The sequence below is a fragment of the Cricetulus griseus genome, chromosome 7 (assembly GCF_003668045.3).
Source record: "Cricetulus griseus strain 17A/GY chromosome 7, alternate assembly CriGri-PICRH-1.0, whole genome shotgun sequence".
In the NCBI taxonomy this organism is placed as follows: domain Eukaryota; kingdom Metazoa; phylum Chordata; class Mammalia; order Rodentia; family Cricetidae; genus Cricetulus; species Cricetulus griseus.
This window is the reverse complement of record NC_048600.1, coordinates 101,013,351-101,030,464: the sequence shown is the minus strand read 5'-3', so window position 1 is coordinate 101,030,464 and position 17,114 is coordinate 101,013,351. Positions and strand designations below refer to the sequence as shown.

The 17,114-nt window shown below is 48.0% G+C and overlaps 1 protein-coding gene across 1 annotated transcript; it reads left to right on the top strand.

Annotated features, from left to right (window-relative positions):
- The first annotated feature begins 475 nt into the window (after positions 1-475).
- LOC100757792 (myeloperoxidase-like) lies at positions 476-8,562 on the top strand. Its single transcript, XM_035448054.1, is given in 13 exon segments — positions 476-554; positions 557-619; positions 622-653; positions 655-718; positions 1,172-1,295; positions 1,388-1,517; positions 1,597-1,800; positions 2,562-2,880; positions 4,959-5,119; positions 6,123-6,378; positions 6,561-6,731; positions 7,488-7,725; positions 8,358-8,562. Coding segments are annotated over 13 exon segments (2,046 nt in total).
- Positions 8,563-17,114: the final 8,552 nt, after the last annotated feature.

Below are 17,114 nucleotides of genomic sequence, written 5' to 3'. Positions count from 1 at the left end.
CAGGAAAACAGCTCACGGAAAACAGTCCTGTTTACTATAATGATTTCTTCAAAGCCTGAGTACATCTAAAAACAAATGCTTCATTCTGATGTTTATTCCAGACACAATGACCCTCCTAAGTTCCCATTACACATCCCTAACCTCATTGGGAGGAGGGAGTCTAGTCTTGGGACAGATCTATATTACATTGCCCTGCCCCCAGCTTCCAGGACATAAAAGCTCAATTTTAGTGAGAGGCATTGACAGTGCCTCAGGTGAGTTGAGGAGTTGATCTCTTGGAAACTGGAAACTATAGCTGGGGGTGGGGTGGGTTGTAGACCCCTCACAGAGGCCTTCCTCATTGATGGGACCCATTGCGGTAGGGCTGGGTCTGAAGATAGAGGAGGGCTTGGGAGGCAAGGGTAAGCCTTTCCCAATGCTCTTATCTCTGTCTTCAGATGCTCTGGAACCTCCTGGGCTGGGCTCTTTTGCAGAGATGAAGCTATTCTTGGCCTTGGCAGGCCTCCTGGCACCTCTGGCCATGCCTCAGACCTCCAATGGTACCATTCCAGGTACTAGTGCCTAAAGGAGGGAGACTGGGTATACCGGGGAGATTCTCAGTGCTGTGGCTCCCTTTCCCCTGGGCAGCGGTGAGGGCTGCAGACTATCTTCACAGTGACCCTAGACCTGCTGAAGAGGAAGTTGCAGCCCCTGTTTCCAGGGCCTTTCAATGTCACTGGTCCTGTAACCCTCCCTTTAGTCACCACCTCCTCACCCCCTGGAAGCTTCTACCATGATCCTCCCTAATTCTCCCTCTAATGAAGTGATTTCTCGACCTGAGGGCTATGAATTCTTTGAAGGTCAAATGACCCCTTTCCTAAGACCATAGGAAAACACACATCTTTACATTGTGATTCGTAACAGTAGCAAAATTACAGTTATGAAGTAGCAAGGAAAATAATGTTAACATTGGGGTCGCCACAACATGAAGACGGTGTTAAGTGTCTCAGAGTTAGGATGGCTGAGAATCCCTGCTCCAAAGAGTGTCAGAGGTACCTAGCATTCCTTCTACTTCCCAGCTAGGGAACCTACCCCAGACTCACCCTCACTGGGCTCCTCAGCCCCAGGTTACCTAGCATAGGAAATGAGGTGGGGGAGGGCTCAGGTCTATGATCCTGTTTCACTCTGGCAGATGTGCTGACACCTGCTCAGCTGAATCTTTTGTCCAAGTCAAGTGGCTGCGCCTATCAGGACGTGAGGGTGACATGCCCTGAGCAGGACAAGTATCGCACCATCACCGGACACTGCAACAACAAGTGAGGACCAGGGCAGGATGTGTGGTGTAGTGAGTGAGTCAAGGTCTTGCCTGTGGCAACCACTTGAGCCAGGGCTCTGTGATTCCCTATAGAGGCAGCCCCATGTAGGGAGCCACCAACAGCTCCTTTGCACGCTGGCTGCCTGCCGAGTACGAAGATGGCTTCTCCTTGCCCTTTGGCCGGACGCCCCGGGTCAAGCGCAGTGGCTTCACGGTGCCATTGGTGAGCGTCCAGGAGAGGGAGAAGAGGCTAGTCTGATGGGCAGGACCCAGGCATTCACTGACTCCTGCTGTCTCTGCAGGCTGGAGCAGTCTCTAATGACAATGTACGCTTCCCTAATGATCAGCTGACCCGGGACCAGGAGCAGCGCTCCCTCTTAGCCGTGCAGTTTGGACAGTTTCTGGACCACGACATATTCCTGACTCGCGAGCCAGCAGTCTGGTTCTTCACTGGCCTCAACTGCGAGACCGGCTGCCTGCAGCAGCCACCGTGCTTCCCACTCAAGGTGATACCTCCTTCCAGCCACCAGGCAGGGTTCACATTAGTGGCCATGCCCCTTCTGTGTGAACTAGGGTTCCATCCTAGCCCCTGCTTGCTGGTCCTGACTACTGGGTCCAGAGTCAATACTTGTCTCCCTCAGCAGAGCCAGCTGTCAACCAGGGTAGCACTCTCCTGGCCTATTTATTATGTGCCCTTTGTGAGGCTGGGAGAATTCTGGGATGTGGACCTGACCTGTCTTCTTCATACCTCCCAGTGTGGGAGCACTGACCTGTTCCCCCTCTCTGAGGGGCTTTTACCTAAAACCCTGCTTCACAGTGTGTGTGTGTGTGTGTGTGTGTGTGTGTGTGTGTGTGTGTGTGTGTGTGTGTGTGGGTTTCCCAGTAGTCAGGCTCAGGATTGAGACACCTGCTGTGTAGGGAGGGAGGTGAGGAGAAGGAAGGCAGAGACTGAAGGGGAAGTAAAAGCACAGGAGACTGACAGGGGAAAGGAAAGAGATGGAAAAGGCAGAAACTGCAGAGAAGAGGATTAAGTGGCATAGAGAAGGGGGTCAGAGGACTGGCTTTGCCCAGCCCCTAGGGGATCTCTGCATTCCAGTTCAGTGTGCTCTTTTTCACCCCTAAACCTCAGTATCTCTGCTGGCTGAGCCACACTAATTGCATGGGTCCCCAAGAGTGGAGGAGTCAGAGTTCTCTTCAGCAGGTAATAAGCCATTCCCTCCTACTGTCCATACCAGAAAAGCCAGGCTAGCCTCTCTCTGTGCCACAGATCCCACCTAATGACCCACGAATCAAGAGCCAAGAGGATTGCATACCCTTCTTTCACTCCTGTCCAGCATGCACCTGGAGCAATATCACCATTGGTAATCAGGTCAATGAAGTTACTTCCTTCGTGGATGCCAGTGCTGTGTATGGCAGTGAGGACCCCCTGGCCAGGAGGCTGCGTAACCTCACCAACCAGCTCGGGCTGCTGGCAGTCAATACCCGCTTTCGAGACAATGGCAGGGCCCTGATGCCCTTTGACAACCTGCACGATGACCCCTGCCTCCTCACCAACCGCTCTGCTCGAATTCCTTGTTTCCTGGCAGGTCAGCCTGGGGCCTGGACTAGAGGTGTTCCCTGTGGGAGATTGTATGTGAGCAGCTTGTGGGTTTGTGATGAGCGACTCTGGTCTCACCAACTTCTTATTAGTTCAGTTGCCTTGGTAACAAGTTAGAGAGACACAAAAACAACACACACACACACACACACATACACACACACACACACACACACACCTCTAATCCACCAGCCTAAAATGAAGACACAGGGCTGCCAAGAAGTCTCTATCCTCTCTCTCTCTGTCTCTCTCTCTCTCTCTCTCTCTCTCTCTGTCTCTCTCTGTCTCTGGCCTTCTTCTCCTCCCCCTCCTCCTCCTCTTCCTCCTCCTCCTCTTCCTCCTCCTTCTCTTCCTTCCCTAGACTATGGAGAAGGAAAAAGCTGAGTTGTCCCTTGAGAACAGAGAACTAAAACAACAAAGAGGAATGTGGTGCACTCGCCCTTTTGAACTTTCATATCCAATAGAGCCAGTAGCCACACATGATTATTTTAATGAAATTATTTTAATTAATATTAATAGTTATTACTCACTTTAATTGTTTTTAGCAGGGCGTGGTGGTGCACACCTTTGATCCCAGCACTTGGGAGGCTGAGGCAGGAAGATATTTGTGAGTTCAAGGTCAGTCTGGTCAAGAGTGAGTTCCAGGACACTCAAAGCTACACATAGTGAGACCCTCTTTTATTATAAATAAATAAATGAGTTTAAACTGAATCCAAAGTTTCTGCTGTAACCCCATTTTAAGGGCTCAGTAGTCCCGGGACTAGTGGCCCCCTACTGGACAGTAAGGAGTGATTGTTTTTATCACCCCAGAAAGTTCTAGTGGATACTATCACAGACTATCACCACTTGGTCATTTGGTGTCTTAGGAAGATAGAAGATTGGCTTTCGAATGGAGACACCAGGCAGTTTGAGGATGGGATTGGGCTGGTGCTGTGGCCACACCAATAAATCCATCCCCCTTCTCTGTGATTATGCTGGGTTGTATAGCTAGCCTTAGCTGATGTAGTATTTGCTTTGTAGCCCAGGCTAGCTTCCTGTCTTATTCTCCAAGTGCTGGAATGACACACATGTGCCACCAAGCCCAGACCAGTATGTTTTGATGTAAACATGATGGCGACAGAGGTCTCCTCTTACTCCACTCTCCCTTCTAAGGCTTTCTTGGGGCCCCAGAAGAGAGTCATGGTCACTGTATGCATGGATTTTGGGGGTTGGGCACTCTCTTCTGGGCTAGTCATGGCCTCTGGTTGCTCATCAGATGGAGAAGGTGCTCTCGGGGATATCTTTTCCTCTTAGAATTTCTAGTCTGGACAAGGGCTGGACCCAGTCAATTCTTATAGCAAATGCTCTGGTCTCACCCTCAGGCCTTCCCTGTTGAAGGTTTAGGGAGGGCTAGAGAAATCAGAGACTTGGTTTCCTTGGACAGTCTTATGTGTGGGATCCACACATCCTGTGCCCTCCCCCCACCACAACAGGCCCTACAATTGGCCTATACTAAGCATGCTACTGACACCTCTGTTCAAATAGTAGAGGCTCTCTGGGGTCTTATTTGAGAAAGACTCTGAGTCTAATTTTTGCAGAAAACATGCATGCTACTCTTTGGCTGACACCATATCGAGGCAATAAGCTGAGTTCTCATTCTCAGGAGTGTTCGTGTATTGTGGTGTGTGCCAGTACAGTGGGTGTGTCTGTGATGTGTATAGCATGAGTATGTATGTGTGTGAGGTGTGTGTGTCTGTGGTGTGGTGTGGATATGTATGTGTGTGTCTGGGGTATAGTATGGATATGTATGTGAGGTGTGTGTGTGTGTGTGTGTGTGTGTGTAAGGGTAAAATAAAGAAGGGCACTAGCCTTGGACCTTGTGCTTAAGGAGTTCCTTAAGTCAAACTAATGCTATTGGCCAAGGCTGCAGGAGGAACTGCAGTGTTCTAAGCTCCTGTGTCAGCCTGGAGCTGACATGTGAGGCTGGCGTGAGAGGGTGGGTGGAGAGCAGGCACAGGAGAGCCTCTGAAGGCCTTGGCTGCACAGGGGCTGGGGACCATAGACATGACAAGACTTTGCTTCCTTAAGGGGACATGCGCTCCAGTGAGATGCCAGAACTCACCTCCATGCACACCCTCTTCCTTCGAGAGCATAACCGCCTGGCCACACAGCTCAAGAGCCTGAATCCTCGCTGGAGTGGGGAAAGGCTCTACCAGGAGGCCCGAAAGATTGTTGGAGCCATGGTCCAGGTAGGCTGTCCTCTAACAAGCATCCTGGCCATGTGTTCCTGGGAAAATTACTTTCCCTGATGAACTCTGACCTCTATCCACAATACTGTAAGGCTCAGAGGAACCCAGTGGAAACAGCCAGCAGATGAGACAAGCTTGAGAAGTATACTTCCCTTGCCTCTGTCTTCCCAGGGCTTCTTTCCTGAGGGCTCAGGGACAGTGTTGGTTTGGTTTTCCAGAGATCATTTCTGAGGTTGTTACTAGGGAGGGTCTTAAGCAGAGACGTCACTATCACTATTGGCTCTTTTATCCACTTGTCATCATCTTGCGTTTTTCCCCCTGGATCAGTGTTCCTCCACCTGTTTTCTAACATTTGATGTTCCAGTGACTCCTATTCTCCCAAGAATGTAAATAATTGTCTACATCATACGCGCGCGCGCGCGCGCGCACACACACACACACACACACACACACACACACACACACACATCTTCGCTTGATTTTAGAAGAGAGAGGTGAATTGCTGAAGGTAGAGTTTTGGTTTACATTCACACCCACAAGTGGATTTCATTTTAGCCTCAGAGGCAATTCTAGCTTTGGATCCAGAGTGAGAGAGATTGTTCTGCAGCGTCCCTTCACTGGGAGACATCACACCAGAGAAGATCTCTCTCCTGCTGTCATCCTGCACCAAGCCCTACTGTGTGCAGGCTATTGTGTGGCACTGTGAATAATCTCAGTAATTGCAACTTCCTGGCTCTCCATGAGTAATGAGACACGACTAACAAGGCACTTGTTTAATCTTGTGAGAGAGACAGCGACATTTATTCCTCGTTCACATTTGTGGTTCAGAGAGTTTAATAACGGACCTGAGGTCACATAGCCAGGGACAGCTGAGCTTTGTTCATGTCTTCTAGTGCCACTCTGTTAAGTTCAGATCTAAGGCTGTGGGATGTAAGGGTCTGACCCTATCCAGAGACTGCAGGGAGGAGTCAATAGACGGCTCTTGCAAGTGACTTTGTTTTAGATCATCACATATCGGGACTACCTGCCCTTGGTGTTAGGGCCAGCAGCCATGCGGACGTACCTACCCAGGTATCGAGGCTACAGTGACTCAGTAGACCCTCGAATCGCCAAGGTCTTCACTAAAACTTTCCGATATGGCCACACCCTCATCCAACCCTTCATGTTCCGCCTGGACAATCAGTACAGGCCCACTGGGCACAACCCCCAGGTCCCACTGAGCAAGGCCCATTTTTCCAGCTGGAGAATTGTGCTAGGAGGTGAGTAGAAGCTCAGAGAGACCAGAAGCTGAAGGTGGGATGGCAATGGTTGTACTGTAGAGAGCTAGACTGGGGAGAACTTTTCCCATTCCTTTTTTGGGATCTGGCCTGGCTTTGCAGTTCATTACCTGAAATCTGGTAGCAAGCTAATCCTTCCTTTTACCTTGCTCACTGGTGCCCAGGTGGCATTGACCCCATTATCAGAGGTCTCATGGCCACCCCTGCCAAACTGAATCACCAGAACCGGATTGTGGTGGATGAGATCCGGGAGCGACTCTTTGAGCAGGTCATGAGGATTGGGCAGGATCATCTGGCTCTGAACATGCAGCGCAGCAGGGATCATGGCCTCCCAGGTGAGGGGCCACCCCCAGCCCCATCCCGCCTCCCAGATGGAGCCTGCCTCTCCTCCCTGCACAGGGCCCTTTCTCCAGCTCTCAGGAAGCACCTGAGGCCCGGACTTGCCATTTCCATGCTCCCATGGCCAAATTTCAGCCTCTCTTTGCTTCCTCACATATTGGACTCTTTTATCCTGCACTAGCAGATGAAAAATTATTGTTCTATAATCTGAAATCTGTCTCCTTCATCAGTTCCTTCTGACTCATTCATGAATCAAGGGCAGAAGAGTACCACTGGCAGTTTGCTGTTTTGGAAACAGGGTTTAGAGTGGTTCAGAGCCTGGCTATGTGCTGCAGTCAAGTCAGTGACAGATCTGGAGCTGAACCCAAGCGAATCATCCTAAGAAAAAGCCCATGCCTGTGTTGTGGAGAAGCACAAGTGGCCACACCTCTGAGACCCACTTTGACTCTAGGGTCAGAGGGAGACACATCGGGCTGTTCTAAGGGACAGTGTGCTGTTTCCATGCTTGATCTGGCAGGACCCATGCCTCAGAGTGAGAGAGAAAGGAAAGGACAATGAGAGTTCTGGAGACTCCCAACTGTCCACTCTGGTCTGAACCTGTCATTCATTCAGGGGTCCATTGTGCTTATGGTCTGTGTACTGGTGAGGGCCTTTGAAAGTCTATAGAGCTCCCCTGCTGTTCCCACTCCTCCTCTCTTGACCTTGCAGGACAGGGACCCCTTTACAGCTACCTGTTCTCTGACTCAATGCAGGATACAATGCCTGGAGGCGCTTCTGTGGGCTTTCACAGCCCAGCACAGTGGGTGAGCTTGGAACAGTGCTAAAGAACATGGGATTGGCACAGAAGCTGATGGCACAGTATGGCACACCAGACAATATTGAGGTCTGGTTGGGTGGTGTGTCTAAACCCCTGGAGCCCAATGGCCAAGTAGGTCCACTCCTTGCCTGTCTCATTGGCACACAGTTTAGGAAGCTACGGGATGGTGATCGGTAAGGAAGCCGTGGACTGGCAGGGTGGCACATACATGCTGGGCTGGGAGGCAGGCACAGACCACAGCTCTCATGTAACAACTTACAGAAATTTGGTCCACCAGTAAAATCCAGCCATGGTTCCTTGTCAGCCTTAGAGGCAAGTGCTTTTAACCACTGAACCATGTTGCTGTTCCCAAAATGCCTCTCTTAATATTTCCTCTGGGTTTCTCAGTGTTACTATGGAGCTGCCAGTCACCATGGGATAGTCACAGTTTAGTTCTCCCACTGTCTCCCTTTCATGTCATTCTATCATGGTCCTGTCTAACTCTATGTCTAGTTCTTATCTAGCCTGCATGACACCTTTGGGAATACTATCAAACTGTGTCCTTATCAAGGAGAGCAGATCACAAATGCCACCCAGGCTGTCTTCTACCCTTGTGGTTGCATGTATGACACAGGAGCAAGGGACATATCCAAGTAGCCCTTCACTCTCTTCCGTGCTCTCCTGGACCTCTCCTGTGCTGTAGGGCAGAATCTTCCGTGGCCCTCTCACACTCAGGAGGCAGCTCAAGCCAGGTGATGTCCTCCCAGCCCAGGGTCCTCTGTCTTGGGACATCCTCAGACACTGTGTCCATGATGCTCCCACGCAGGTTTTGGTGGGAGAAGCCAGGTGTGTTCAGTGCACAGCAGAGACGGGCCCTGGCCAGCATCTCCTTGCCCCGCATCATCTGTGACAACACTGGCATCACCACTGTGTCCAAGAACAACATCTTCATGTCCAACTCATACCCACGAGACTTCGTCAACTGTACCTCCATCCCTAAGCTGAACCTGGCTTCCTGGAGGGAGGCTTAGAGGCTGGGTGAGGGCATGCCGTTCTGAAGGGTGTGGTTGTTTGGCCAATGGGAACCACAGAGAGCTCTTCCCTAAGAGAAGCCCTCCATGTGGATGCTGTGGGTGGCAGCTGAAAAAAAGAGATGACTGGATTTTCACTTGTGTGTGCGAATGCATGTGTGCATAGATGCTTGTACATGTCTGTATATGCAACATATGCAAATTAGCATTTCATGTGTGTATTGTCTGTGAGCATGGGCAATTTTCATGTACCCGTATGTATGTCCATCACGTGACTCTCTGCTTATTGCTTATGACAATGCTAAGAACACGGGAGGAAGCAAGGAAAATGAGTCAAGTCTAAACTCTGCAGCATAGTACTGCAATTTGAGCAAATTACTCTGAGTATGAATTCTCTTCCTTACAAATAAAAGCAGTCATGGCTTGTTGGAGGGCCTATTGCATCCTCTATTTCTCCACTCACTGAGCACCTACTATGTGGCAGGCCCTGTGCTAGGCATGGGAAATAGAGGCAAAAAGATGAATGACAAGTCTTTGACCAGATTCTGTTTAGTGGAAACAAGGTGGCGGCCTCTGGGGGGGGGGATGCAGTTAGCTGTTTTCCTGTGTGGCTATGTTCTGGGACTTGCTGGCCTGGCTCAGCCCATGGTTTCTCCTTTCTTACTCTGTTCTTTTGCTTTTCACAGGAGTCTGTCTGGAGAAGAACTAAGGCCATTGGCTTTTCTGTACCATTTGTTTGTACCTGAAGTTCACACTAATAAATCACTGGATTGGATCTGTTTTGTGTTTATGAAGGGGCTGCAGCCTCAGGAGGAGGCTCTCTCCGGCCTGTGAACTTGCATCAGTGTGGTCTGTCACCTTGTGTTTCTAGAGTGATGGTGCTGAGAAGCTGTTCTCTGGCTAGCCCATGTGTGGAGGGCAGCTAGTTCTTAGAATCCTTACGCCAGGCCACACTGAGCAGACCCTCATTGCACTCTGTGGAACAGGAATGTGGCGACCAAGCCCTGAGATTTGTTCCTTGCTCTGGTCATGTTTGCTATCCGATGACATGGGTTCTATTATTGCCCTCATTTTACAAACACGGAAATTAAGACTCGGTGAGATGATTCCCTTGTCCAAGTTCACATGGGGAAATGTCTGGAAGGTGATTCTCATACTAGGGTCCCTACATTGGGGAATGAGAGGGCTCAGGCAAGAGCACTTCCCTGAGAAGACTCACCATCTTTGACCACTCTCCAGGTGGTGAAGAGCTTGTGCAGGGGGAGCTCAGGTTCTGAACTCCATGGCTGATAATTCTCATTCAGGCAGGACATAGTAGAGGGGATCTCCAAGTGACCAAAGGTGATAGAAAAGGTGAAGACATTGAAAATTCTCGGGTCTACAGTTTCTCTGTAGCCTTGGTATTGGGTATTCACTTCTACAGCTTATCACCCAGTAGGATGGAGAGATAGTCCCTAAATGTGATAATCTGAAGGGAGAAACAAGACATGAGGAAAGGACATGAGAAGGTGTAAACTTCTCTTCAATGGGAGACTGGAGAGGAACAGCTGCCAAGAGAATGTCCAATTGATAGCATTGGTACCCAGTTTCCATTCCTATTAAGATGGCAGACATTGCTAATCAATCCTGGCATCCATTCAGCTATTTATCATGATATCTTCACATAAGTTATACTAACTGGTCATTTCAATTTGGTACTCTGTGCTTTAGCAGCACGATTTATGGCTCTAATGTTTTGTATGCAAATAGGTCATCTTAATAATTAAAAATAGGTGTGTGTGTGTGTGTGTGTGTGTGTGTGTGTGTGTGTGTGTGTTATTGTATGTCCCCTTTGGCTTTATAACAGGGTGGTATGGTGTTATTTTCCTTTCCCTTCTCTATTTACTGTAACTAAACATGCTAGAAATTATTAAGCAGAAAATAAGAGGACTCTGATCTGGTGTGGTGATACAAGTCTATAGTCCTAGGATTCCAGAGGCTGAGACAGGAGATTTTCCGATTTGAGGCCAGTCTGAGCTATATAGTGAGACTGTTATATCTAACTCAAAGAAACAACCCTAAAATGAAAACAACAGTAAGTCATAGCTGTGGTGATACACACCTCTAATCCCAGGTGGTGTGAAGGCATGAGAATCCGGAGTTCGAGGTCAATTTTGTCTACACAGTGATTTTGAGACCAGCCTGTGCAACAAGAGACTAGTGAGACTAGATGCATGGCTCCATGGTTAAGAGCACTTGCTTCTCTCCTAGAGGACCTGAGTCCAGTTCCCAGCACCCATATCAGAAGGGTCATAGCTATCTGTAACTCCAGCTCCAGGGACCCCACACCCTCTTTGGACTACACATAGAGACACATAAGTTAAATTTTCAAGAAGATACTCTAAAAGCTAAAACAAGAATAGGAAGTCTGGGTTACCCTAGAATTTGAGGAATGACCATGTGGTGAATTCTACCCCCAGACAGAAGTGGGTACAGAGGAGTTTGGCGGCCTGAAACCTCCAACAGAGATACACAAAAAGAAGCCAAGATATGTCTGCTCTCTTTTGAGAGACTTAGGGCCAGGGAAATCCAGTGCAGACTAGCAGAGAGCTCCAACGCCTGCCTCACACACCAAGTGCCTGAGAGCCCTAGCCAAGCCTTCTCTACTCTTCAGTCCAGGCGACGGACCATCTCAACCTTCTGTGGGGGCAGTGGAACACTGTTTCCTCTCGCCCTTTGCTCCTCACCCAGGTATGGTGGCTTCTGCTTCTATAGGAGGTTGCTTAGCAACAACAAGCAGCCAGAAAACAAACAAACAAACAAACAAAAAACCCGACTAACTTTGGTGCCTAAATCAGCACCAGCAGAAACAGAATGGGAAGGTCACATGCACTGGAAGAATGAAGAGGACCACAGGGCACAGGAAGGACTTGGAACCAACCTGTCACTGGAATGGAAACAAAATCACACTAAAACCTATGTGCTAGACCTAAGCAGGATCAAGACAAGCTAGAGTAAAGATTCAGATAGTATTAAAGTCACTGGAATGTTCAGTAATACCATGAACCAGGAAAACCACAGTTTGAGTGAGAAAAGGTGATCAACTGATGCCAATACCGACAGGAGTAAGACAATTAGTTCCTAAAGATTTTATGCAGCTCTGGGGAGATGGTCCAGTCAGTAGAGCGCGTTACCTTGCAAGCACAAAGACCTGGCTTTGATCCCCAGAACCCAGAGCTGGGGAGGCAGAGGCAGTAGATCCCTACAACTTGTGGGCAGACCAGCCTAGACTACTTTGTAAGTTCAAAGCTAAAGTATGTGTTTAGGTTTCCGAAGGAATGACACATGAGGGAGGCTGACCTCTGGCCTCCTCATACACATGTACACATACATGCAAACCCCCAAACATGTGTGCACACCCCCAAGCACACAGACAAACACATAGTATTTTATTTATTTGCTGCAGTGTTTCAGATTGAACCTAGAGCCTGGACTGTGCTAGGCCTGCACTCTACCACTGAGCTGCAACCCTACTCTACAGATGATAATGATTTTAAAGTCACCAGCTTAAAAATTGCCTCATCAGAATACGGATTTTCCTGAAACCAGTAGGAAAAGGGAAACTTCTCTGCTAAGATGTTTTTTAAAAAAAAGGAATGAAATTATAGAATTGAAAATGCACTACTTGAGATAATAGTAATAATAACAGCATTAATAAGCTTGAATCAATTTAGCAGAATAGTGTAAATGACAGAGGCTAGAATTGGGAAAGACAAGCAGAATTTAGTAATCCACACAACAGGGAGAAATAGGCTAATATAGAACCTCTAGCAAACTAGACCCTAAGGACAGTATATAAAAGGTCTAACTACTTAGCTGCCAGATATGATGTGGAACACTCATGAGCTCAGACCTCAGAAGGTAGAGGCTGGAGTATCAGGAGGACAAATGTGGGCTAAATGAAATCCTATCTTAAAATCAAACCAAATCAAACCAAACCACAACACACACACACACACACACACCAACCTTTCTAAGTCTCTTTCAGTTAGTTGATAAAGCAATCCAAAATCAAGTATGTCTATGGCACATAGCTTATAGAGAGCAAATTTAAAAAGAAGAGAAATTAAGATAGCTGAAGGGTATCATTGCAAGGGAACGGCCCCAAGCATGAGAGAACCTGTGGTCTCCCCAATGGCAATGGAGCAGGCTCATGGAGGGACCACACAAGGATGACTCCCCCCATCTGGAACATGGGGATACATTTTAAAGCAGGGAGCTGACCAGGCGCTTGGAGAGAGCAAAAGAGAGGAAGGAGTGAGGAAGATTGTGGAAAAGAGCATGCAGCTGGAAGTTACCAAACAGAAAGCAGAGGTGGGAGCTGGCACAGGCGGCTGGCAGTGGCAGGTGCTCCTGTCTCCATACCTGTATGAGGGCTCCCATGATTCTCCTGGCTTCCTGATAGATCGTCTCACCATCCCAATGGGGGTTGAGTCTTTTCAGTTCCCTGGCTAGTCGATTGTGCTCCTGGAGAAAGAGTGTATGGGATGTGGCCAGCAAGATCTGCTCCGAGGCTCGGGAGTCTCCTAAAAGTCCCAAAGGCAGGAAGATGGGTTCTCTCTAAGCAGGACTAGGAACCTGCACATAGAAAGATGGGGAGCCCCCAGGACTCTCTCTCTAAAGCCCCTCCTTCAAGGTAGTCTAAAGGAAATCAGGTGGAGAGGACAGACAGATGGGCCGTGAGGTCTGTGGTGGGATTATGGAACTGTGCCACCAAGCTGGGCTAGAAATATGCCTGTGATAGAGAATCCGAGAAAGGTTTGTATTAAAACACTAATGACTGACTTTGGTGGGTGATGGGGATATGTGGGTTTTCTTTGTATTTTTTTTCTGGACTTATTTTGTTCCAAAGTGAACACTTGTTCTTAGATTCTTTCTTCATCTGGGCCCTTCCTCTACTCCTAGTTCAGTGATACAGATAGTGGAGTCTTAGGACATTTTCCTGGAAACATGCTGAGACAGAGCAGCTTCCTTGGATGATCGCTTTGTCCCTTATCCCTGACTTTTTTCCCAGGCTAGACTCACCTGCCAAGAAGCAGGGCACACCAGCAGTGGTGTTTCAATTTCTTGTATATATACATGTCTCTTTGTGGGTATGTATATATGAATGCTGGTGCCTTCGGAATCCTGAAGAGGACATTGGAGCTGGAGTTACAAGTAGTCCTGAGCTGTTGAATGTGGGTGCTGAGAACTGAACTCAGGTACCCCGGGAGAGCCGTACATACTCATAACCACTGAGCCATGTCTCCAGCCCTGTAAACTGTATCACTGAGTACAATTTACCCCACATGTGAAATATTTTACTGGTTTATTTATGTCTTCAAGTTTGAGCTGCTTCTTCTCTTTTAACTTTTTTTTGAGATATTCATGTATATCTCAGGGTCATCTTGAAATTCATCATTGTCCCATGAGCTGGGATGACAGGTGTGTGGCCACCACACCTGCATAGTTGCTGACTTTAAAACTAAAGAGCAAATTGAGAAAATGTAATGATATATTGGATACTAAAACTGCTAGTGTAAGCCAGGTGTAATATTAGGATTTTTGGAGGTGGAGGCAGGAGGATGAGTTTCAAGCCAGCCTGGGCTACATGAGATTCTTCCCCAGACAACAAAACCAATAACAACAATAAAATCCAACTGTAAGTCGATATTTCCCCTTAAGATACATTCATTTAATTAAAATTAATCCATTATAGTTTTCCTATCATATAGTTTGTATGTATGCATTTATTTATTTCCAGAGAGAGTCCATGCATTTCGGGGTGACCTCAAACTCCCTGTGAAGCTGAGGCTGACCTTGAACTCCAGATCCTCCTGCCTCCACCTTCTAAGTGCTGAGATACAGGTGTGTACCATTACACATCAGTTAGTGTGGTGTGCATATGTGTGTGTGTGTGTGTGTGTGTGTGTGCATATAGGTTTGTGTGTATGTGTGTATATGTATGTGTATATATATGTGTGTGTATATAAGTATGTATTTGTGTATACACACAAATATATTTTACTGACATGATTATATATGCAAAGATCAAAGAAAGAGAACTTCTACACATTTCTGGCTATTATTATTATTATTATTATTTGTTTCATTTAATGAGTATTACTCAAATTATTTTAATGGGTAGAGGAGGATACTGAAGGAAGTCCTAGTGTCTGATAAACTTGGTAGACACTGGACAAGCCTCAGCTACAAGGAAAACAGAAGAACACCAGTGAGATCCCATGAGTAAAGGCCCATGGGGAAAGGCACAAGGCCTGTGGCCTTGCCTACACTCCTCTTCTGGTCCCTACCTTCTTTTGGTCCCTTCTGATTATTGTGACTATAGAAAAAAGTCAAGGTCAGAGCAGACCACCATGAGCACGGGAGGACCCTGTCTGTCCTTCAGACCTGTGTCTTCCAGAAGGTCACACTGAGCACCTAGGCTGGAGAATCTCATTGAGGGCTCCATCCCTTCATCACTGTCCCACCCCTTAGGTTTGAGTGTCCCTTGGTCAGAGAACTAGGAGCCAACGCCCTCACTTTGGAGGCATCCCTTTCAGAGATCCATCCCTGAAGGATCTGAGAAACTTTTGCATTCTTCCCTCCTCCCACCAAGCTGAATTCAGTGGCTGCATGAGGGGCAGCCTGGTGTGAACTTAATAAAGATGCAACAGTAGGGCAAAGCAACAGGCTTCTTGGATGCATGGCTGTGCCAGGTGCTGTATGCTCCCTGCCATGTCACGTGTGTTCACTGACAGCTCTACCAGGCAGCCATGGGAAAACCCACTTCAGGAGAAGGTCACCTTTGGGTAGAACAGCTTGCCTACAGGGTAATGGGATTATATCAAGAGTTCTTGGGACTTCCTTGAGCTGCTGCCAGGGGGCTCCTTGGTGCTGAATGAGGGATTTAGGCCCCAGCTTGATTTGTGAGGATTATAACTGGATGGTTTGCATGGTTGGAGACTATGGACAGAGTCCCAAAGGAGGGTAGCTGAATGTAAGATGAAGGAAGCACTTAGCTCCAGGAGTTAGGGAAGCCACATGACAGGCCATGCTTCTCCTTCAGCCTCCTGCATGAATTTTACCAGAACCAAGGACCAACTTTAGCAATGCCTCCAGAACTCGCCTTCCATGGAGTTCTGTAGGGTCCCTTGGAGAGTTCTTACCCATCTATTACCTCATCATTATCCGGAGCAGTCAATAAGCCCAAACCCTTAAGATATCCAAATATCACCAATGTAGCAGATAGGGCTGGGTCTAGATCCAGATGCTCCTACCCCATTCCCCAACCTCACTGCAACCCATGCCAAGGCCACTCTCACCTAACTCGCTGCTGCTAAAGAACCAGCAGGTCCTGTGGGCGAGCACAGACCACAGTGGCAACCTGGCACACACAGTTCCAGCCATCTTGCAGGGAAGGCACGCTCAGCTGTGCGAGTTATAGTTTAAGTCTCTTGGGATCTCTGTTCTGGCTCACAACTTTGGAAAGTGAGGTCACGGTGTCTCTTCACAGCCATAGACACCCTAGTGAAGACACCATCCAAGTTCCCCCCTTAGAAACCAAAGCCAAGTTCTCTCTCCCCTTTTCTCACCAACCCCCCACCCTGTTACAGATCATCCCTCACTGCTTGCCTGGAGCCTCCCCAGTCATCCACATTCTTAAAATATCTCAACTTCAGAACCCACCTGAACACCCCAGGAAAGACCATTCTGAAGCAACAAATGCTTCTCCAATTGTGTTCTCCCCAAAGCAACCAGACCCTGCTTTCTGGTGACAGATGTTCCCCAGTTAACCTGACATAGCCAATCTAAGTTTTCCTGGCTCCTCTCAAGAACTCTCAACAGACTCCAGATACATGTTCCTGCCAACCCACAGTCTGAGTTCTCCTGCCTATTTCCGATTCCTATGGGTGGGATCACCCCCATCCCACGTATTGGGCCATGGGCCCAAAAGTCTCAAATGTACGTACATCCAAGCTAAAACATTTCCCTAACTCCTTAACTTCACCTCTGTCTCTAGTCTTTCTGTTCCAGCAGGTTTCTAACCAGGTACAGACTGCTCCAGCAACTGCAGCACCAGCACCCCTGTTTCCTTGGCATCCACATCCTAGACAGCTCCAAAGTGGCCAGCCCCAGACAGTCCAGCCTCACAGACTGTTCCAACTCGGCCTACACTTCCCTACAGAAGTCAGAAATTGGCCCCTTAACTTCTCTTCCCCACTTAATAAATAATCTTTCTGTGAAAATGGATGTTTGGCTGTGGTTTGTACCTAATCTGGAGTCCAGGTTGGAGCTCCGTGGGGGTTCCTTCAAATCTATCATAAAATGCGGTGGTTCCAAGTTTGCCCCACCTCTGGTTAATTAGTTCATTCAGCACATATTCATTGATTGGTGGACTAGGTAGTAGTCTAAACAGTCTCCATTTGCCTGGAGTTTACATCATTTGATCTCACCAATGAGGGGTAAAGCATTCTATAACATATGGTGGGCAGCTCCATAAGGGTCGGTGAAACAAGGGTGGATAAAGAACT